Raw genomic sequence first — 23,388 nt, forward strand, 5'->3', positions numbered from 1 at the left:
ACACCATTTTGTACCATTTTTAATTAGAACCATTAGCCTTTAAAAATTTATTGCTTAGTAAGGTAAGTAAAAATGATGCCTCAAAAGGGGAAGAGTGCTTACAGGAATACAGGAGCTTATTGGGTCGAATATGGTAATAAAAATTCTACAAATATTGGCTTTACCTGCTAATCCTGATGCATCGTGTATCTCCCTTTGTAATGGGGGAATCATGATATGGGCCACAGATGGCAGCAGCTCTGCTCCAAGGTCAAGGCTGACAGCAGCCATCCATTTAAATACACTGGATCTCTGAATAAACAAACCATAAGTAATAAAACCCTGTCAATATCAAAGTCAATTAAGACTATACATTGGTCAATGTTAATAACAACCAGGTAATAGGAACATCAGTGACTTGCTTAAGATTCCAGTCAATATCCTTCTGATGACATTGAATTCAGGAAAACATTGAAATGTAACGGGTCAAATTATAGACATCCATATGTTACAGCAATTGATCAAGTTTGACGGAATTGATCCAAAAGCTAAGGATTTATTTACCTGTGTATAGTGATACAGTTACCATGACAAACCAAATTTCAACAATGAACATCTACAGTAACAATTTCAATAAGATGTATGAACTAACCTTGATGGTGACCTTGCTATTGTTGATGTTCTCATGATTGGCCTCTCTCACCATCTTCCTAACTAGCCAAGGTAGAGAGAGTCGTTTCCCTTTGAAGTCTGAACCCTCTGGATCAGACATCTCCTCAGGCTCGGTTTCTGTAGCTAGTTTAGCCACTCGACTGATGAAGATCAGGTTTTTGATGATTTGGCCAGCCATTTCTTCAGATAGGAACTGTGATTGTAGTTGTTGTACAAAAGAAACAGCTAGTGTCTCCATCTGAAATACAAATGGTCATCACGATCTTTAACATATTGTCTTACTTTTATTCTAAGCAAAATATCTGTGATAAAAGGCAATACTCTGGAGGTGTATGATGCTATGAGTAAAATCACGGAGTATCCATGTCATCACAAATCTAATCTGTGGAGTAAATCTGGGGTTGTGAGTTTGATTCCAACTATCGGCACACTACTCTCGTCCTGTTACACAACTATCAAAAATCTCATATCTCTTGTCTCCCAATAATACAGGTTATAGGTCTATCACTGATCTCTTACCTTATTCTTCATATCATCCCTCAAGTAATCATCATTATCCTCATCGTCGTCCTCTGATACAATTTCCTGTGGTTGCCAGGAGGCAAACAGGAGACCAAACATCTGGGCGGCGGCGAGTCGTACCCAGTTGTGTGGGTGTGTTAGGTGTTTCTGGGTGTACTCTGTGGAAGACACATAGCCCACTATCTCAATGCAAACTTCCCCAGGATGATCGAGCTAGGCTTTACCTCTTTATGATGTCACAAACAATCTTTAATTTCACTTTATTGTGATACCCGTACTAAAATATGACCTGAGTAAATTGACTGGATGAAAGGCAAATAAAGTGATAGAAAAGAAATCTATATATGTCAAAAAAAACAAAACAAAACAAGAGGCCCACTTTGTCGGGACCTTCAGGATCATTTCATCAGTTTCAGCCAAATCGTCAGCCGGTAGAACTTGAGGAAGAAGTTAAAAATGTGGTTTTCTGGCGGCCATCTTGGATTTCGGATCGATTTGAAAAATAACCCAAAAATCAGGATCATTTCATGCAAGTTTCGGCCAAATCGCCTTAATCATTTCATAGCAAGTTTCGGCCAATCGCACCGGTAGAACTTGAGAAGAAGTTCAAATGTGGGTTTTCAAGATGGCGTGCTTGGCGGCCATCTTGGATTTTCAGATCGACCCAAAAACTAACAACACTTTGTCCGGGACCATGTCAGGATCACTTCATGCAAGTATCAGCCCAAATCGCGACCGGTAGAACTTGAGACAGAAGTTCAAAATGTGAGTTTCAAGATGGCGTCATGTGACGCGCACATCTTGGATTTCGGATCGACCCAAAAAGAAATCACAACACTCTTGTCGGGACTACATGTCAGGATCATTTCAGCAAGTTTCAAGCCAAATCTACACACAGTAGAACTTGAGTTTAATCATGAAGTCTACAAAATGAAACATCAGGTTTATAACAATCTCAAGGCGGCCCATCTTGGAAACATCAGACTAATATCGACCCGAAAAATAATAAACACTTTTCAGGTATAACATATGTCAAGTCTACACACAGAAAACATGCAAGTTTCCCATCAGCCAAATCGCACACAGTAGAACATGAGAAGAAGTTCAAAATGTGTTTTCAAGATGGCGCTGTGGCGGGCCATCTTGGATTTCAGATCGACCCAAAAAATAACAAACTTTGTCGGGACCATGTCAGGATCACTTCATGCAAGTATAAGCCAAATCGCACCGGTAGAACTTGAGAAGAAGTTCAAAATGTGTTTTCAAGATGGCGGCTGTGGCGGCCATCTTGGATTTCGGATCGACCCCGAAAAATAACAGCACTTTGTCGGGACCATGTCAGGATCATTTCATGCAAGTTTCAGCCAAATCACACTCGTAGAACTTGAGAAGAAGTTAAAAAGTGTTTTCAAGATGGCGGCTGTGGCGGCCATCTTGGATATTGGATTGACCCGAAAAATAACAGCACTTTGTCGGGACCATGTCAGGATCATTTCATGCAAGTTTCAGCCAAATCGCACTCGGAGAACTTGAGAAGAAGTTAAAAATGTGTTTTCAAGATGGCGGCTGTGGCGGCCATCTTGGATTTTCGGATCGATCCGAAAAATACCAACACTTTATGGGTGACCATGTCAGGATCATTTCATGCAAGTTTCGGGCCAAATCGCACTGGTAGAACTTGAGAAGAAGTTCAAAATGTGTTTTCAAGATGGCGGCTGTGGCGGCCATCTTGATTTTGGATCGACCCGAAAAATAACAACACTTTGTCGGGACAACGTCAGGATTGTTTTGCGCAAGTTTCAGCCAAGTCGCACCGGTAGAACTTGAGAAGAAGTTCAAAATGTGTTTTCAAGATGGCGGCTGTGACGGCCATCTTGGATTTCGGATCGACCCGAAAAATAACAACACTTTGTCGGGACCATGTCAGGATCATTTCATGCAAGTTTCAGCCAAATCGCACCGGTAGAACTTGAGAAGAAGTTCAAAATGTGTTTTCAAGATGGCGGCTGTGGCGGCCATCTTGGATTTCGAATCGACCTGAAAATAACATCACTTTATCGGGACCCATGTCAGGATGGTTTAGTGCAAGTTTCAGTCAAATCGCACGATAGAACTTGAGAAAAGTTCAAAATGTGAAGTTAAACGGCACGAGGACGGCGGATAGTCGCACGACGACGGACGAAACATGATGAATAGGTCATCCTGACCCTTCGGGTCAGATGAACATGTTATTACTAACCCCAGACACTACACACAGAAAAACATAGTCTACACAACGGCATCCAGTTTATAGCAAATCTAGTCAACAGAAAAACATCAGTTATATCATAGTCTATCAATAGAAAAAAATCGTTATATCTCACTCAGAAAACATCAGTTATTTCATAGTCTACCTATAACAACAGATAACATCAGTTATTAATCTTATTCTACACACAGAAAACATCAGTTATAACATAATCTCAAGGCTACACACAGAAAACATCAGTTATATCATAGTCTACACACAGAAAACATCAGTTATAACATAATCTCAAGTCTACACACAGAAAACATCAGTTATATCATAGTCTACACACAGAAAACATCAGTTATAACATAATCTCAAGGCTACACACAGAAAACATCAGTTATATCATAGTCTACACATAGAAAACATCAGTTATAACATAATCTCAAGTCTACACACAGAAAACATCAGTTATATCATAGTCTACACACAGAAAACATCAGTTATAACATAATCTCAAGGCTACACACAGAAAACATCAGTTATATCATAGTCTACACACAGAAAACATCGGTTATAGCATAATCTCAAGTCAACACAAAATAAATATCAGTTATATCATAGTCTACACACAGAAAACATCAGTTATAACATAATCTCAAGGCTACTACACACAGAAAACATCAGTTATATATCATAGTCTACACACAGAAAACATCAGTTATAGCATAATCTCAAGTCTACACACAAGAAAACATCAGTTATATCATAGTCTACACACAGAAAACATCAGTTCTAGCATAATCTCTAGTCTACACACAGAAAACATCAGTTATAACATAATCTCAAGTCTACACACAGAAAACATCAGTTATAGCATAATCTCAAGTCTACACACAGAAAACATCAGTTATAGCATAGTCTACACACAGAAAACATCAGCAAATCATCAGTTATAGCATAAAATCAGTTCATAGTCTACACACAGAAAACATCAGTTATAGCATAATCTCAAGTCTACACACAGAAAACATCATTATAGCATAGTCTACACACAGAAAACATCAGTTATAGCATAATCTCTAGTCTACACACAGAAAACATCAGTTATAGCATAATCTCAAGTCACACACAGAAACATCAGTTATAGCATAATCTCAAGTCTACACACAGAAAACATCAGTTATAGCATAATCTCAAGTCTACACACAGAAAACATCAGTTATAGCATAATCTATAGTCTACACACAGAAAACATCAGTCCATTATATAATCAGTTCTAGCAATCTCTAGGCTAACACACAGAAAACATCAGTTATAACATAATCTCAAGTCTACACACAGAAACATCAGTTATAACATAATCTCAAGTCTACACACAGAAAACATCAGTTATAGCATAGTCTACACACAGAAAACATCAGTTATAGCATAATCTCAAGTCTACACACAGAAAATATCAGTTTTAGGAAATATCAAAATTCTGTTACATAATGTTAAAATTTGCTACCATTTAATCTCTGAGGAAACTCTCAAAAAGCAATGAATGAGTTAGAGAAGATAAGTAAATTGATAAATAATATATGTATACTGATGTCTGTATTAACAAGGTTTACCTGTTTCTGTATTTTATGTATATTTGTAACATGCATGTGTAACACAACTTTTGGAGGGCAGTGCACGTCCTCACACCTAGAACACATATGAAGTGTTTGAATTCAGCTGAAGTGTTTGAATTCAGCAGACCATGTACATACTGGGAGAAAACTAAGTCAGGCTTTAGAGATAGTAAGACTCATGGTATTTTATAAATTATCTCTTTCAACACTGCATGTGCCATCCTATACAATTCAATGATTCAATAAATATACTGAGAATACTGAGTTACAGTAATAAATGATATAACAGTAGGATTTATAATTACTTTTTCATATCGACTTGGCTGGAGATGGAGCTTTGTAACTTGTAAAACTTCCACAAGGTGGCGCTCAAACTGCCCTGCTTCCACTTCCACAAACAGACCACATAACTGGGCACCGAGCGATCGGTGCTGTAACTAAAACAGACAAGATCTTGTTCTTCAAGTTTATCTCAAAAAGTCTTTACATTGATAATATATAAAAAGAGGCCCAAGCGCCTAAACCGTCATCTGACTTCCCTGGCATGTAGTCATGTAGGAAATCAATTAGATAGGGTGTCATGGTAGTCATCTTCGATTTGGGATCAACCAGAGATGTAACAACACTTTGACAAGATCTTATCAGGATCAATCCAGGCAAGTTTCAGCTGAATTGCTCTGGTATAAAAAGTTCAAAATGTGTTTTTAAGATGACAGCTGAGCAGCCATCTTGGATTTCAGATGGACCCGTAAAAGAATAACAACACTTGGTTGGGATCATGTCAGGATCATTTGATGCAAGTTACAGCCGAATCACACCAGTAGAACATAAGAAGTTCAAATTGTGTTTTCAAGATGGTGGCTGTGACGGCCATCTTGAATTTTGGATCGACACGAAAAATAACAACACTTGGTCTGGATCATGTCAGGATCATTTCAGGTTTCAGCTAAATAGCACTTGTAGAACTTGATAAGAAGTTCAAAATGTGAAAAGTTAATGCACGGCGCACCGAGGACGACGGACAAAACATGACGGCTATAGGTCATCCTGACCCTTTGGGTCAGATGACCTAAAAATATAGTTTCCAGTGTAATACAAGATATTTGTTTATCTGATTTACATGCTTAGGACTGATAATTCTATTTGGGGACATAAATTGAGAACCCTGTAGGTTGATACACATTAATCACTAGCCATGTTACAGATATAGGACTCCTACCTTCTCATCCTTGTACCACTTCAAGGCAATAGAAAACAGGTTATTTCTACTGTTATGATCCAACTGGAAAATAAAATACAGAATGAGCTAACTTAAAGACAAGGTGATTTTACAGCTAACTTCCTATCAACTGTCTGATAACAAGAGGCCCATGGGCCTTAACGGTCATCTGACTCATTGCACAAAACAACAAAGTCACAGTATAAAGTATTGGTTAACGATTAATATAAACAATACAAGGAACTCCTTAGTTGAATATGTAAGTTTCTGAAATAGGTAAATGTCATTTGTTGAACAAACTTGGCAGCCCTTCATCCATATATGGTTGTAACCCATTCACGGATTAATATAAGGAGGAGTCAGATTTTAAAGCCAAATTTCAGCAAAGCTTCCATTTTGGACATCCGCCATACTATCCCCATGGGTCTTAGCTTGGTCCTTTATAAAATATGATTGTCCTCACCTAAAGTTCCCCTTTCTGAATCAATTAAAACCCCTATAGACCAATTTTCCTTGAAATAGGAGAATGAAACCTGAAAACAGAAAGTGGGCCAGGGGCCATCTTGGAATACCAAAATTTTTATGAAAATGTTTGCATGTTGTTCGGCATCAATTTAAACCCCTATAGATCAATTTTCATTGAGATCGGAGACCGAAATCTGAAAACAGGAAGTGGGCTAGCTAAAATTAAGAAAATTTGCCCTTTTGGGGCCCCACACCTCAGCCCCTAGGGGTTGGACCAGACTCATTTATATAAAATATGATTGTCCTTCCCCAATGATGTTTCACACCAAATATGGATGAAATTCATCCAAGGATGAAGGAGGAGTAGGGCTTAAATTGAGAAAATTTCCCCTTTTTGGGCCCCGCCCCTCTGCCCCTAGGGGTTGGACCTATCTCATTTATATAAAATATGATTGTCCTTCCCCAAAGATATTTTACACTAAATATAGATGAAATCCATTCAAGGATGAAGGAGGAGTAGGATTTTAAAGCTAAAATTAAGAAAATTTGCCCTTTTAGACCCCACCCCTCAGCCCCTAGGGGTTGGACCAGGCTCATTTATATAAAATATGATTGTCCTTCCCCAATGATGTTTCACACAAATATGGATAAAATCCGTTCAAGGATGAAAGAGGAGTAGGATTTTAAAGCTTAAATTAAGAAAATTTGCCCTTTTTGAGTCCCGCCCCTGTGCCCCTAGGGGTCGGACCAGGCTCATTTATATAAAATATGATTGTCCTTCCCCAATGATGTTTCACACCAAATATGGATGAAATCCATCCAAGGATGAAGGAGGAGTAGGATCTAACTTAAATTAAGAAAATTTCCTCTTTTGGAGCCCCGCCCCTCTGCCCCTAGGGGTCGGATCTATCAATTTATATAAAATATGATTGTCCTTCCCAAATGATGTTTCACACCAAATATGGATGAAATCCATTCAAGGATGAAGGAGTAGGATTTTAAAGCTTAAATTAAGAAAATTTCCCCTTTTGGAGCCCCGCCCCTCTGCCCCTAGGGGTCGGATCTATCAATTTATATAAAATATGATTGTCCTTCCCAAATGATGTTTCACACCAAATATGGATGAAATCCATTCAAGGATGAAGGAGTAGGATTTTAAAGCTTAAATTAAGAAAATTTGCCCTTTTGGAGCCCCGCCCCTGTGCCCCTAGGGGTCGGACCAGGCTCATTTATATAAAATATGACTGTCCTTCCCCAATGATGTTTCACACCAAATATGGATGAAATCCACCCAAGGATGAAGGAGGAGTAGGATTTAAAAGCTAAAATTAAGAAAATTTGCCCTTTTGGGGCCCCACCCCTCAGCCCCTAGGGGTAGAACCAGGTTCATTTATACAATATATGATTGTCCATCCCCAATGATGTTTCACACTAAATATGGATGAAATCCATCCAAGGATGAAGGAGGAGTAGGATTTTAAAGCTAAAATTAAGAAAATTTGCCATTTTGGGGCCCCATTCCTCAGCCCCAAGGTTTCGGACCAGGCTCATTTATATAAAATATGATTGTCCTTCCACAATGATATTTTACACCAAATATAGATGAAATCCATTCAAGGATGAAGGAGGAGTAGGATTTTAAAGCTTAAATTAAGAAAATTTGCCCTTTTGGGGCCCCACCCCTCAGCCCCTATGGGTCGGACCAGGCTCATTTATATAAATATGATTGTTCTTCCCCAATGATGTTTCACACCAATTATGGATGTAATCTGCTCAAGGGTTTAGGAGGAGTAGGCTTTTGTATAAATAGTCTTACGCATGACGCACGGCGCACATAATAAAAGAGATGAGAACACTGACAGAAATAATTTATTTCAAAAACACTCTCTGAAGAGCTACACATATTACTTAGGTTGGATGTACCCTTCAAATAATAAACGCCAGTCCCCATCCAATAACTCACCTTCTCCAGTAAAAGTTTGACAGCCAAACCTGTGAGCTTGCGACATTTTAGTGACTCATCATTTACCATGGCAACAGACAATGGTACAAAGAAGAAACCTGCATGCTTGATCAATATAGTCTGTAAATGAAGAAAAGTAAACTATCTTAATATAAAAGCATTTAGGGAGTAGCTGGATAGTGTCCGTTGATGTCAGGTGGTGCTGGGTACGAGTGGGTAGCATTGTAAAGTGGTAAATGTTGATAGGTGCTGTATATAGCTTGGTAGTGGAGGGTACGAGTGAGTAGCATTGTAAAGAGGTAAGTGTTGATTAGGGCTGGATCAATATATCGATATACCGATACGTATCGGTTTTCAAAAGCGTATCGAATATCGATACCCAAACATGCTGTATATCTCTGTATCGTTTTAACAACCCAACCTACTTTTTTCAATGTAGAAAGAGGAAATTCAAACAAAATTTATTCTAAAATATCATTCAAGTAAGAGCATTTCAATCAAAAGGAAGTGTTTAAAGCATCTGTGTTACCTAGATGGATTATAAATGCCTTTTCATAACTAAGAATACGAATTGACAGAAATTAATCAACACAGATGGTGAACCAAATCAAATGTTTGGTAGATTTTTGCCAGGTTATAGAATATTTATCAAAATTGTCTTTTATTGTCACAATATTCAAAACACAATGTTCAACTGAATTTGAAAAAAGAGGTCCAGTATATCGTCAATACGTATCGTGTATTGTTTCAGTGTATTGTCAATACGTATCGTATCGTTTTAGACCTTCCAATACCCAGCCCTAGTGTTGATAGGTGCTGAGTGGTGCTGTATATCGCTTGGTAGTGGAGGGTACGAGTGGGTAGCATTGTAAAGAGGTAAGTGTTGATAGGTGCTGAGTAGTGCTGTATATAGCTTGGTAGTGGAGGGTATGAGTGGGTGGCAATGTAAAGTGGTAAGTGTTGATAGGTGCTGAGTGGTGCTGTATATAGTTTGGTAGTGTTCGGTGTGAGTAGATGGCATTGTAAAGTGGTAAGTGTTGATAGGTGCTGAGTGGTTCTGTATATAGCTTGGTAGTGGAGGGTACGAGTGGGTGAAAATGTAAAGTGGTAAGTGTTGATGAGTGGTGCTTTTTATAGTTTGGTAGTGGAGGGTATGAGTGGGTAGCATTGTAAAGTGGAAAGTGTTGATAGGTGCTGAGTGGTGCTGAGTGGTGCTGTATATAGCTTGGTAGTGTTCGGTGTGAGTAGAAGGCATTGTAAAGTGGTAAGTGTTGATAGGTGCTGAGTGGTGCTGTATATAGTTTGGTAGTGGAGGGTACGAGTGGGTGGCAATGTAAAGAGGTAAGGGTTGATAGGTGCTGAGTGGTGCTGTATATAGCTTGGTAGTGGAGGGTATTTTTTGAGTGGGTGGCATTGTAAAGTGGTAAGTGTTGATAGGTGTTGAGTGGTGCTGTATATAGCTTGGTAGTGGAGGGTATTTTTTGAGTGGGTGGCATTGTAAAGTGGTAAGTGTTGATAGGTGCTGAGTGGTGCTGTATATAGCTTGGTAGTGGAGGGTATTTTTTGAGTGGGTGGCATTGTAAAGTGGTAAGTGTTGATAGGTGCTGAGTGGTGCTGTATATAGCTTGGTAGTGGAGGGTACGAGTGGATGGCATTGTAAAGTGGTAAGTGTTGATAGGTGCTGAATGGTGCAGTATATAACTTGGTAGTGGAGGGTATGAGTAGATGGCATTGTAAAGTGGAAAGTGTTGATAGGTGCTGAGTGGTGCTGTATATAGCTTGGTAGTGTTCGGTGTGAGTAGATGGCATTGTAAAGTGGTAAGTGTTGATAGGTGCTGAGTGGTGCTGTATATAGCTTGGTAGTGGAGGGTATGAGTGGGTGGCATTGTAAAGTGGTAAGTGTTGATAGGTGCTGAATGGTGCAGTATATAACTTGGTAGTGGAGGGTATGAGTAGATGGCATTGTAAAGTGGTAAGTATTGATAGGTGCTGAGTGGTGCTGTATATAGCTTGGTAGTGTTCGGTGTGAGTAGATGGCATTGTAAAGTGGTAAGTGTTGATAGGTGCTGAGTGGTGCTGTATATAGCTTGGCAGTGGAGGGTACAAGTAGATGGCATTGTAAAGTGTTGATAGGTGCTGAGTGGTGCTGTATATAGTTTGGTAGTGGAGGGTACGAGTGGGTGGCAATGTAAAGTGGTAAGTGTTGATAGGTGCTGAGTGGTGCAGTATATAGCTTGGTAGTGGAGGGTATGAGTAGATGGCATTGTAAAGTGGTAAGTGTTGATAGGTGCTGAGTAGTGCTGTATATAGCTTGGTAATGGAGGGTACGAGTGGGTGGCAATGTAAAGTGGTAAGTGTTGATAGGTGATGAGTGGTGCTGTATATAGCTTGGTAGTGGAGGGTACGAGTGGGTGGCATTGTAAAGTGGTAAGTGTTGATAGGTGCTGAGTAGTGCTGTATATAGCTTGGTAGTGTTCGGTTTGAGTAGATGGCATTGTAAAGTGGTAAGTGTTGATAGGTGCTGAGTGGTGCAGTATATAGCTTGGTAGTGGAGGGTACGAGTGGATGGCATTGTAAAGTGGTAAGTGTTGATAGGTGCTGAGTGGTGCTGTATATAACTTGGAAGTGGAGGGTACGAGTGGGCGGCAATGTAAAGTGGTAAGTGTTGATAGGTGCGGAGTGGTGCTGTCTATAGCTTGGTAGTGGAGGGTAGGAGTGGGTGGCAATGTAAAGTGGTAAGTTTTGATAGGTGCTGAGTGGTGCTGTATATAACTTGGTAGTGGAGGGTATGAGTGGGTGGCAATGTAAAGTGGTAAGTGTTGATAGGTGCTGAGTGGTGCTGTCTATAGCTTGGTAGTGGAGGGTACGAGTGGGTGGCATTGTAAAGTGGTAAGTGTTGATAGGTGCTGAGTGGTGCTGTCTATAACTTGGTAGTGGAGGGTACGAGTGGGTGGCAATGTAAAGTGGTAAGTGTTGATAGGTGCTGAGTGGTGCTGTTTATAACTTGGTAGTGGAGGGTACGAGTGGGTGGCATTGTAAAGTGGTAAGTGTTGATAGGTGCTGAGTGGTGCTGTATATAACTTGGTAGTGGAGGGTATGAGTGGGTGGCAATGTAAAGTGGTAAGTGTTGATAGGTGCTGAGTAGTGCTGTATATAGCTTGGTAGTGGAGGGTATGAGTGGGTGGCATTGTAAAGTGGTAAGTATTGATAGGTGCTGAGTTGTGCAGTATATAGCTTGGTAGTGGAGGGTATGAGTGGGTGGCAATGTAAAGTGGTAAGTGTTGATAGGTGCTGAGTGGTGCAGTATATAGCTTGGTAGTGGAGGGTATGAGTGGGTGGCATTGTAAAGTGGTAAGTGTTGATAGGTGCTGAGTGGTGCTGTATATAGCTTGGTAGTGGAGGGTATGAGTGGGTGGCATTGTAAAGTGGTAAGTATTGATAGGTGCTGAGTGGTGCAGTATATAGCTTGGTAGTGGAGGGTATGAGTGGGTGGCAATGTAAAGTGGTAAGTGTTGATAGGTGCTGAGTGGTGCTGTATATAGCTGGGTAGTGTTCGGTGTGAGTAGATGGCATTGTAAAGTGGTAAGTGTTGATAGGTGCTGAGTGGTGCAGTATATAGCTTGGTAGTGGAGGGTATGAGTGGGTGGCAATGTAAAGTGGTAAGTGTTGATAGGTGCTGAGTGGTGCTGTATATAGCTGGGTAGTGTTCGGTGTGAGTAGATGGCAATGTAAAGTGGTAAGTGTTGATAGGTGCTGAGTGGTGCTGTATATAGTTTGGTAGTGGAGGGTATGAGTGGGTGGCAATGTAAAGTGGTAAGTGTTGATAGGTGCTGAGTGGTGCAGTATATAGCTTGGTAGTGGAGGGTATGAGTGGGTGGCAATGTAAAGTGGTAAGTGTTGATAGGTGCTGAGTGGTGCTGTATATAGCTTGGTAGTGGAGGGTATGAGTGGGTGGCAATGTAAAGTGGTAAGTGTTGATAGGTGCTGAGTGGTGCTGTATATAGCTGGGTAGTGTTCGGTGTGAGTAGAAGGCATTGTAAAGTGGTAAGTGTTGATAGGTGCTGAGTGGTGCTGTATATAGCTGGGTAGTGTTCGGTGTGAGTAGAAGGCATTGTAAAGTGGTAAGTGTTGATAGGTGCTGAGTGGTGCTGTATATAGTTTGGTAGTGGAGGTTATGAGTGGGTGGCAATGTAAAGTGGTAAGTGTTGATAGGTGCTGAGTGGTGCTGTATATAGCTTGGTTGTGGAGGGTATGAGCGGGTAGCATTGTAAAGAGGTAAGTGTTGATAGGTGCTGAGTGGTGCAGTATATAGCTTGGCAGTGGAGGGTACGAGTCGGTGGCATTGTAAAGTGGTAAGTGTTGATAGGTGCTGAGTAGTGCTGTATATAGCTTGGTAGTGTTCGGTGTGAGTAGATGGCATTGTAAAGTGGTAAGTGTTGATAGGTGCTGAGTAGTGCAGTATATAGCTTGGTAGTGGAGGGTACGAGTGGATGGCAATGTAAAGTGGTAAGTGTTGATAGGTGCTGAGTGGTAATGCATATAGTTTGGTAGTGTTCGGTGTGAGTACATGGCATTGTAAAGTGGTAAGTGTTGATAGGTGCTTAGTGGTGATGTATATAGTTTGGTAGTGTTAGGTGTGAGTATAGCACTGAGAGCCACAGAATACTGTGTAGTATTCTGAGTGGAACACTGGAAAGAGCCGAGTGACTTTGGGTTAGAGGTACCAAGTAGTGCAACAATAAATTTAAAACAAAATTTACTAATTACTTATTTAATACACATTTCTTGTTTTTTCTTAAAAGTTTTAGATTATAATTTTGTTATGATAATGTTTTAAGGAAAACTTTTGGTGGTAAAGTCAGGTTTTAGTGTAATACATATACAAATAACTCTCCCTAAGACTTGTATCTCAGTGCCATATATTGACCTCATGTCCAGTGTAGGGAAGAAGAGGGATAACTCTAAAGCTACAATCTATAATAGCTTAAACATGAAAATATAACAGTTTTAAAAGATTTCATTATATAGTGACATTATGAAAAATTGTTTAAGTCTAATATTGAAATGATAATCTTCCATTATCCAACATGAATAATTTCTCACCTGTGGGAAGCTGGAGAAAATTGTGGCTAACATTTCGAGTGCTGACTCCCTGCCTATGTCTATGTGGTAGGATAGCTGTGTCAGGAAGAACTCCAGGTGTTTGATGAGTTTCTTACCGAGAGGGTAGTCCATCATGTACTGTAGGCTTATCTATAAAACATGTTACAGAGCATATGATTACAACTAATATTCCATTAAGGGATCAAACCAAGAACCTGTGTATTATTCATCTCGTTTAAATGAAGAAAAGTTTTCCCGAATGGAGCAATATAGTGTGGCGAGTATTTGAACAAGCCATTGATACCAGGAGGGTGACATCTATATGGTAATACCTGTCACAACAACAGTTACCTGTCTACATTCTCTCCGTGTGTGAGGAGAATTGGCTGTGATGGACATGGTCTGCACCTTCAACATCAGCTCAGGCATCTCTGGTACATTGAGTTTCCGTGACAAAATGGCCTGGTGAGAGGGACAAAATCACATTTATTAATATTCATGAAAGATATGATAACTTACTCATCTTCTTTTTGTGTGGAAGATGGAAAAATTTTTTGTTTCATTGATTCCGAACTACTTATATGACTCCTGGCTCACTCATCAACAAACTTTTTCACCTTACATAAAATAGATTAACATTGAACAATATTATATAGAATCCTTACCCTGAGGAGGGAGAACGCAGTACTTTGTCTATGGTAGTCATGGAGATCCTCCTCACAAAACCCCAGTAACACCTGTAGCTGTTCCGAGTTAATCTTATAAAATGTAACGTCCCTCACCAGTACTGTCACAGCCTAATAAACACAAAATCACAGGTAATTAACAGCCGTCACTGCCTAAAAAACACACAATCACAGGTAAATAACAGCCTTATTATCTATAGTGAAGTTTATAAACAGCTTACAGCGCCGTTACAATAAGCGTACATGTGACAGCCAGTCTAGTGGGTGGTTCAGTTGAGACGTAGATTTTTTAACTTTGTCACCAGTATTTAATCAGATAGATGCATTAGAATCTAGTGTTGACAATTTCTCAGCTAAAATCAACCAACATTTTGTAAACTACCGCTGCGCATGTGCCAACCTCCGAGAACATTATCTGTGAGGGTCACGCAAATATAAATCAAATGAAAATATAAGTATTTTGGTAATGCATTCAAACTCGACATCTACAACTAGAATAACATCCACAACTAACATCCAGGTATATATGTATCAAAACCGTTTTTGATCGGAATATATTCTGATAAGACATAATCTATTGCCAACCGTACCTAATTTGTTTTCCACACCAAACAGACTTTGCAGCGGAAAAGTCAGTCAGAAGGTACAACAGTAGCTAGATTTGGTTGTGACATTACATGTAGCATTACAATGGATACAATAGATCTAAACCAACACATTAACAAACACGATGAAAAATTTAATCCATAGAAACGTTGGTAGAATAAATAGGCTAGATCTAGAGTATGAATACTCCCCAAAGTCGAGAGAAATGACCAATAATTTATGATCAAAACATCCTCAAAACATTCGCTTAATAAGTGAAACAAAACAATCACGATTTTTAATACAGTGATTGAATGCATACATTGTAAAAAATTAAATAGTACACAACGTGATCAAACACATTGTACAACAGAGTCGGGTATGAACATCAGAGATCCGCTGGCTCCGCCTACTTCTCAATGTTGTCGGTGATCTTGTCAGTCTGAGGCAATCAGCTGCCAATGCTTCAGTCAATCAGTGCCTTCATTACATGCCAATTAAAATCTAATCTACTGCATCAGTTACCAGCCTACTACATCAGCTACCATCCAACGTGTCTATCGAGTGAATGAATGTAAATAGGAACACTTATTGTAATGGCGCTGTAATAATAAGTATACATTAACGGTACTTTACCTTAAATGCCATGGTGATGAGGTCAAGATTATCCCCAGCCGCTGAGCCCGCCGAGGCATAGTTTCTCAGTAGGACAATGATACCATTGGCAATAGGACGAATGTGCTGCTGAAGGGCTGGCAGTGGGAACTTAAGGATCCAGCACAGACATCTCATGGTGACAGTGTTAACCTGTACATAAACAGTAAATAGGGATATATGTTGTCTGATGTAAGTGTAAAATATAGGGTTGTCAATGGTTACTCTGACAGTCGCAAGTCTGTCAAAATTCTGTATTCAAATTATCAGATTTATATGTCTGTTTGTATAAATATTATCCAATGGTAAACCCTGTGTAAACCTATGTGCAACATTTCTTATGGAACAATATCTGAGATGGATAAACACATACCGCTCTTGTGATAAAAACATGTTGCTAATTTTATTAATGTTTGTTTTAGAAACATACAGTGTATTTTTTATACAACTGATGCAAACTGTTTCATGAGCCGATCAAGAAACCTGCAATGTTTATTACATAAAACCGTTAGTATGTGTTTAAATAGTGTTCGATTGACAGAATTCTTATATATTTCACACTGAATTGATGTGTTTAGATTTGGTTTTACCTTGACATGTTTAAACTTGGCCTTACCTTAAGGTGTTTAGACTTAGCCTTACCTTGATATGGTTAGAATTGGCCTTAACTTGACATATTTAGACTTTGCCTTATCTTGAAGTGTTTAGACTTGGCCTTACCTTGATGTGTTTAAACTTGGCCTTAAAATTTCGATTTCAGCAAATTTTATTTCAAAATATTATTTGAAAAAGGATTGAACAACAGGCATACTTGGCCTTACCTTGACATGTTTAGACTGCAGACATTTTGCCATTATTGACACAAACGGATCAAGCATCTGTAGATGTTCCTCTTTTGTGGCAACAAGTCGCCCTTTCTTTAGTGACAGGTGAAGCAGCTGACAGGTAATAAAGGTCAAAGGTATCAACTACAGGCCCAAGGTCAGACACTCAAGGTTAAAAATCAAGATACTAACAGACACACAACCTTTTCTGCCATTGAGACATGGTTAGGTTGATTTAAATATAGTCAAACCTGTCTATAACGACCACTGAAGGAGAGACAGAAAAACAGTCACTATAGATAGGTTGCCTTTATAGACAGGTTGGGGCTTTCGTGCCAACCAGCGAACCAGTAAATAAAACAGAATTATATTAATGCAAAACATACCTGCTACTGGATGTTTGTATATTTATTGCCATGCGTTATTTAAGAAAGAATTGTGTCAGAATAGTATATTTCCGTGATTTGTGTTCATTTTATTTTTTTTTAATGTTTGGAAGGGGCTTTCAAATGCTATCGGAAATTTCTATCATAACAAAATCAGCTTGTTTTGATACATGATAGATCTTTTCAGCTACATGTACGAACACAATAATTACCAAATTACTGACTTCACATGGCCTGGAATTATTTGTGAACGATTATTTTCAGACAATGTATGCATGTAATATCTTTACAACACATTCTTGCTGGCAAGTCGTATGTAATGTTGCCGTGTAACCAGTTTTGACGGATTAATCTCGGAACATGAAAGATTGATATGGAGACGTTTTCTCACAATATGCAGCTTCAAAACTATTAAAATCACAATGCAGGTAAACATATTAACTTTCAAGAACATTTCTACCAAGTATTGGGACCGTATTTTATCTATAAACACATCGAGAATACCCGAGTTACATCGGGCGATAATCCGACTGACTTTAATCGTAAAGAAATCAAATGTAAATTCATAGGCCTAATTTGAAATAGGTTAAGTACAGGTCATTTCTTAGCATTATTACAATGCTAAATCTCAACAATAAATAACGTAACACATTAAATAAATCGGCATGTTTTATTTTGCCTACCGTATCATCAGAGTTGTGGCTTCAAAATCACGCTTTACGAGTGATCTTTTTAGGCACATGGCGTTCGCGATCAAACATAATTTCAGTCTTTGATAGGCATAAACGGTTGTTAAGTCGGCAACCATATTTGTACCTCAAATGTTACGACCATTAAGTTATAAACCATATAATCCTGTATAAACAATTCATAGCTTTGGCTTCAGTAATGGCTGCCATTTACTTACTAAGGAAGTTAATTACCGGAAGTAGGTCAAAGGGATGCTACTACACGCACATTGTACTCGGTACTCGAAAAGTCGATCTCGCAACCGGTTGTTAGACAGACTTGACGGGGCTAAAATGACCGATCGTTTGCCACATTAGACAGGTGGTCGTTATGCACAGTGCCATTATATAGTAAAAATGCAGGGGGAGTCTAAAAACCAGTCGTTATAGACAGGCGGTCGTTATATACAGGCGGTCGTTAGAGCAGGTTTGATTGTAATATGTAAAAACTTTCATTTTAGCAATCATTCAGTTAACGTCCCATGCATTTAATTTATGTGAAAAATTAACATTGCAAACATGACCTGATAGAAATAGCTTAAAACTATTTGGTATACATTGCATCATCTCAAAAATCATTGCAAATCACATATGACTGGTTTGTGGGAGATGTTGTTTAGTTGTAACTTAACATCTTTTCACCAAGAGCTCCATTACAGAAACAAGAATTCCACGGAAGTGGATGTGTCGCCTGCACAGCATCACAAAAAATAGTTATTTACAGTTGAAAATATTGTTAATAATTAGGTGAAGTTATCAAATCCCGTAACTCTTGCAAATTTTGATGGATTTTGACCAGTATCGAACCGATCTTAGATCTCAGTGATATAAAGCAATACACCAAATTTGGTTGAAATCGGACAATAAATACTACAGTTCTTGAGCGGAAACCATTTTTTGACGATTTTAAAGTCCCTAAATCTTGCAAATATCGACGTATTTTGACAAGTATCGATCCCATTGAAGATATCATTGATATAAAGCAATATCCTAAATTTGGTTTAAATTGGACAATAAATACTAAAGTTATTGAGCGAAAACCATGGATTTATCTGTTTTGACGATTTTAAAGTCCCGTAACTCTTGCAAATATTGAAGGATTTCAACCATTATTGAAATCATCCAAGATCTCATTGATATAAAACAACATATAAATTTTGTTGAAATTGGACAATAAATACTAAAGTTATTGAGCGGAAACCATGGATTTATCTGTTTTTATGATTTTTAAGTCCTGTAACTCTTGCAAATATTGACGGATTTCGACCATTATTTATCTCATCCGAGATCTCATTAAATAAAGCACCTTATAAAATTTTGTTGAAATTGGGCAATAAATATTTAAGTTACCGAGCGGAAACCATGGATTTATCTCTTTTGACGATTTTAAAGTCCCATAACTCTTGCAAATATTGATGGATTTTGACCATTATCAAACTCATCCAAGATCTCACTGATATAAAACAGTATACTAAATTTGGTTGAAATCGGACAATAGATAATGATTAAGTTAATGCATGGAAACTGTTTCCCGGACGCCGACGACACAAAACACACTAAGATTATACCTTGAAGCAATTAAGATTTACCTGCAGCCCAAACTCCACTAAGATATGAGCGTTGGTTCGTTTGCTACCTTTGGGTTTTTCTCCGCCACGTACAGGTGTGTATGGTAACAACAGACAACTCTGGGGTTTCCGTCTCCTATCATCGGGGGTCGAACCATTTTTCTTACTGTTCTCATCACTGTTAGGTAAAGGTTAATGTCAACATGCTCATTACATCATCCTGTTTGTGTTTTCTACTATTTCGTAGTTTGTAAAGCTGAGAAACTCTTCCAAAAATATGTTTTCAAAATTATCAAGAATTGGTTATTTTGTTATTTAAATCCTTAACTAAAGAACTATCCAGTAAGACTACAAAGAAACTCATCGAGCTGAATGAATATCACAAACATACATAAATAATATTAACCTTAATGTGAGACAGAATGATACATTTAGCTTTAACAATAGGAGATTTCAGAAAAAGATGGCGATGACGTCACACAAAGGCACATCCGGGCGCTCAAAGGTACAACTCTTATATCTGTACACATAAACATTGTAGGAACACAGCCGCTTGCGATGTTTGTTTACATTTTATTGTAATAGATAGAACGCCAATCCGAGAACTATTGCATTATTTACATTTCAAAAAGTGTAAATAAAAATATTTTATAATAATATATGAATTTAAACTTATAGTATTCATATATTTTATACTCCATTTTCGACCGCTACGAGAAAACACGGTCGCCATTACGTATAAACCTTGACAGATATATTGCAAATATCAACTTGATATTACAAATTAAACTCAAAGTCCCTCAAAATATAATTATAAGCAATTACTGTTTTCGAAGTGTTTCTTGATAAAACACTTTACGATGTGTGATTAGTGCAAAATTAAACATTTGCTTTCGTAGATTACCCCAAGCCCACGGCAGCCATTACAGTACAGCCGAGAACCCGAATTTCGTCCATTTTCAGTGTCATTAAATTACGTATTCTGGTTATTTTTTGTCATCAATTTTGGGATTTAGTTTACAACATACAAATGAGTCAGTTTGTAGGTTCTTTTTATCATATTTTTAAACAAAACTTTGAGTATTTAGGATTCTCGAAGCCGTGCGCAATGTATCCTGGTCGGCATTTACAGTACTACGATCTGTAATTTATATCAATTTAAATGAAGTCTACCTAATATGTATTCCAATTATCTAAAAGTAATACCACTTCAGTTTGAGACTTAACACAGCCGGCAGTCCATGGCATAAAAGCGGCTGAAAATGAAATATCAAAAATATTATTTTACGAGATCGCCATATTATTTCGTCAGCCATACGTGTACGTGTAAAACAGTAGTTTAATTACTATTCGTAATTTTGTTATGATAAAGAGTATTCCATTAAAACAACATGTACATATTAAATAACGAATATATATCTTAAATAAGTACTTTTTTAGATAAAAGTGTTGGTAATTATTAATATGATTTATTTCCCCAACAATGCTGTGGCCTGCGGTGATCTACCAGCGACGAAGCCATACACGAGCGGCCGTGGTCTGGTCAGGTGGTTCACGTTTTGTTTATATCATATCGTATTGTGAAAAGTTTTTCATGTATAACAGAAACATTATACATTGAAATAGATCATCTTTTCATAAACACCTTTTCACAACCTGAATTTATACGTATGGACAAAATCGGGTAGGCCTACGTGTGATGGCCCGGCAGCGCTTCGATAGGTGGCTTCGACACTAAAATTTAGCAATAAACAAATGAAAATATAAAAATGTTAACATCCGTAACCTGTGAAACAATAAGAAACCATTTCAAAATCAGAATTTGCAAGTATGAAAGCGTAAACTTTTGTCAAAGTATCGATTATGAAGCTTGGATGTACGTATCTGTTATTGTTTTTATCAGTCGCCATATTGTGTTTGTACCTTTGAGGACCCGGATGTAAACTTTCTGTGACGTCACGCCATCTTTTCTGAAATCTCCTATAAAACCCAAATCACACTGACCTCTGTTTGACAGACAGCTGAGGGAAGAGCTCCGATACGAGTCCATGACAGAAAATGGTCAAGGCCTCAGTGGTCAAGTTCTCATTCTCCATCAGTCCATTAACTATCCTCCTCAGAACCTCCTGGACCTTTCGGGCCATCTTATGGCTGTGTGTTGTGTCCAGTACCTGTAATCAAGGGCAAAAGTCAAAACACATCACACAAAGGTCACATAAGGTCAGAGATTAAAACATAGCCTGCACAAAGGTCACAAGTTCAGAGATTAAAACACATCCTACAAAGGTCATATAAAGTTATTTATAACTTTAATACTAAGTTTTTCATACTAAGTCCGTATAAGGTTATAGTATGTGAATAATCAACAGACTGGATAGCTGATTGAGCCATTTGTACTCACCGTTTTGATAGGTTGTATGAATGGTAAGAGAGATTTGGTACCGATGAGTTTTGCCAGAATCTGATAGGAGTCATAACTCTTGATTTTACGAGCCTCAAATAATTTGGCTCTGATGCCTTCCACATCCTTCTCCTCCCCAACTTCCCCAAATAACTCATTGTGGAACACCTGGAATACAGCCATCATCATATAACAAAACCAAACTTGGCAGTAGTATTATCTTAACTGCATTCAGTGCTTTTAGGAATTAAATGTAGTTTTCTAATATTACAAATTCATCTGAGATTTGATAATGACTGAACATAATATACATTTTTATTTGTTTTCACAACATCATAAAACAACATCCTTATTAAAACTGGTAGGACCGTTTACCTCCTGTAGACTGGCACAGCAGACGTCAAGGTCACCTGGCGTGGTCAAGGGCATGATGTTCTTCAGCAGGACGTACACAGTAAACGTCAGCACATGGAGCTGGTAGCCCCTGGTCAGGATTCCCCTCATTTCTGACAGGGCGTACGGTAGGAAGCGTGATCCCAGTGATGTCAGGATCTTTGTTAGTGTGTCCCTGGCTGTATCCCGAATGTCCTTGGCACGCGACTTCAGGAAGTTACACACTTTGATGAGGATACTGAAATAACAGGAAATTACACACTTAGATGTCAGGATACTGAAATATACAGGAAATGACACAGTTTGATGAGTATACTGAAATTTCAGGAAATTACACACTTAGATGACAGGATACTGAAATATACAGGAAATGACACAGTTTGATGAGTATACTGAAATATCAGGAAATTACACACTTAGATGACAGGATACTGAAATATACAGGAAATGACACAGTTTGATGAGTATACTGAAATATCAGGAAATTACACACTTAGATGACAGGATACTGAAATATACAGGAAATGACACAGTTTGATGAGTATACTGAAATTTCAGGAAATTACACACTTAGATGACAGGATACTGAAATATACAGGAAATGACACAGTTTGATGAGGATACTGAAATGTCAGGAAATTACACACTTAGATGACAGGATACTGAAATATACAGGAAATGACACAGTTTGATGAGGATACTGAAATTTCAGGAAATTACACACTTACATGACAGGATACTGAAATATACAGGAAATGACACAGTTTGATGAGTATACTGAAATTTCAGGAAATTACACACTTAGATGACAGGATACTGAAATATACAGGAAATGACACAGTTTGATGAGTATACTGAAATGTCAGGAAATTACACACACTTAGATGACAGGATACTGAAATATACAGGAAATGACACAGTTTGATGAGTATATTGAAATATCAGGAAATTACACACTTAGATGACAGGATACTGAAATATACAGGAAATGACACAGTTTGATGAGTATACTGAAATATCAGGAAATTACACACTTAGATGACAGGATACTGAAATATACAGGAAATGACACAGTTTGATGAGTATACTGAAATTTCAGGAAATTACACACTTAGATGACAGGATACTGAAATATACAGGAAATGACACAGTTTGATGAGGATACTGAAATGGCAGGAAATTACACACTTAGATGACAGGATACTGAAATATACAGGAAATGACACAGTTTGATGAATATACTGAAATTTCAGGAAATTACACACTTAGATGACAGGATACTGAAATATACAGGAAATTACACACTTAGATGACAGGATACTGAAATATACAGGAAATGACACAGTTTGATGAGTATACTGAAATTTCAGGAAATTACACACTTAGATGAC

The 23,388-nt window shown here is 38.2% G+C and overlaps 1 protein-coding gene across 1 annotated transcript in view; it reads right to left on the reverse strand.

The window, feature by feature from the left end:
- Positions 1-23,388, reverse strand: part of LOC138309486 (small subunit processome component 20 homolog) — a 114,689-nt gene that overhangs the window by 3,091 nt on the left and 88,210 nt on the right. Inside the window, exons 51-67 of the mRNA XM_069250732.1 lie at positions 22,726-22,736; positions 21,980-22,312; positions 21,605-21,772; positions 21,208-21,374; positions 19,225-19,381; positions 16,519-16,635; positions 15,680-15,850; positions 14,438-14,569; positions 14,124-14,234; positions 13,773-13,922; positions 8,670-8,789; positions 6,242-6,304; positions 5,275-5,459; positions 5,020-5,095; positions 1,171-1,386; positions 632-889; positions 165-291 (exon numbers count right to left, since the gene is read on the reverse strand). Coding sequence (XP_069106833.1) covers positions 165-291; positions 632-889; positions 1,171-1,386; positions 5,020-5,095; positions 5,275-5,459; positions 6,242-6,304; positions 8,670-8,789; positions 13,773-13,922; positions 14,124-14,234; positions 14,438-14,569; positions 15,680-15,850; positions 16,519-16,635; positions 19,225-19,381; positions 21,208-21,374; positions 21,605-21,772; positions 21,980-22,312; positions 22,726-22,736 — 2,562 coding nt within the window. The remainder of the gene's footprint in view (positions 1-164; positions 292-631; positions 890-1,170; positions 1,387-5,019; positions 5,096-5,274; positions 5,460-6,241; positions 6,305-8,669; positions 8,790-13,772; positions 13,923-14,123; positions 14,235-14,437; positions 14,570-15,679; positions 15,851-16,518; positions 16,636-19,224; positions 19,382-21,207; positions 21,375-21,604; positions 21,773-21,979; positions 22,313-22,725; positions 22,737-23,388) is intronic.

The sequence above is a fragment of the Argopecten irradians genome, chromosome 1 (assembly GCF_041381155.1).
Source record: "Argopecten irradians isolate NY chromosome 1, Ai_NY, whole genome shotgun sequence".
In the NCBI taxonomy this organism is placed as follows: Eukaryota; Metazoa; Mollusca; class Bivalvia; order Pectinida; family Pectinidae; genus Argopecten; species Argopecten irradians.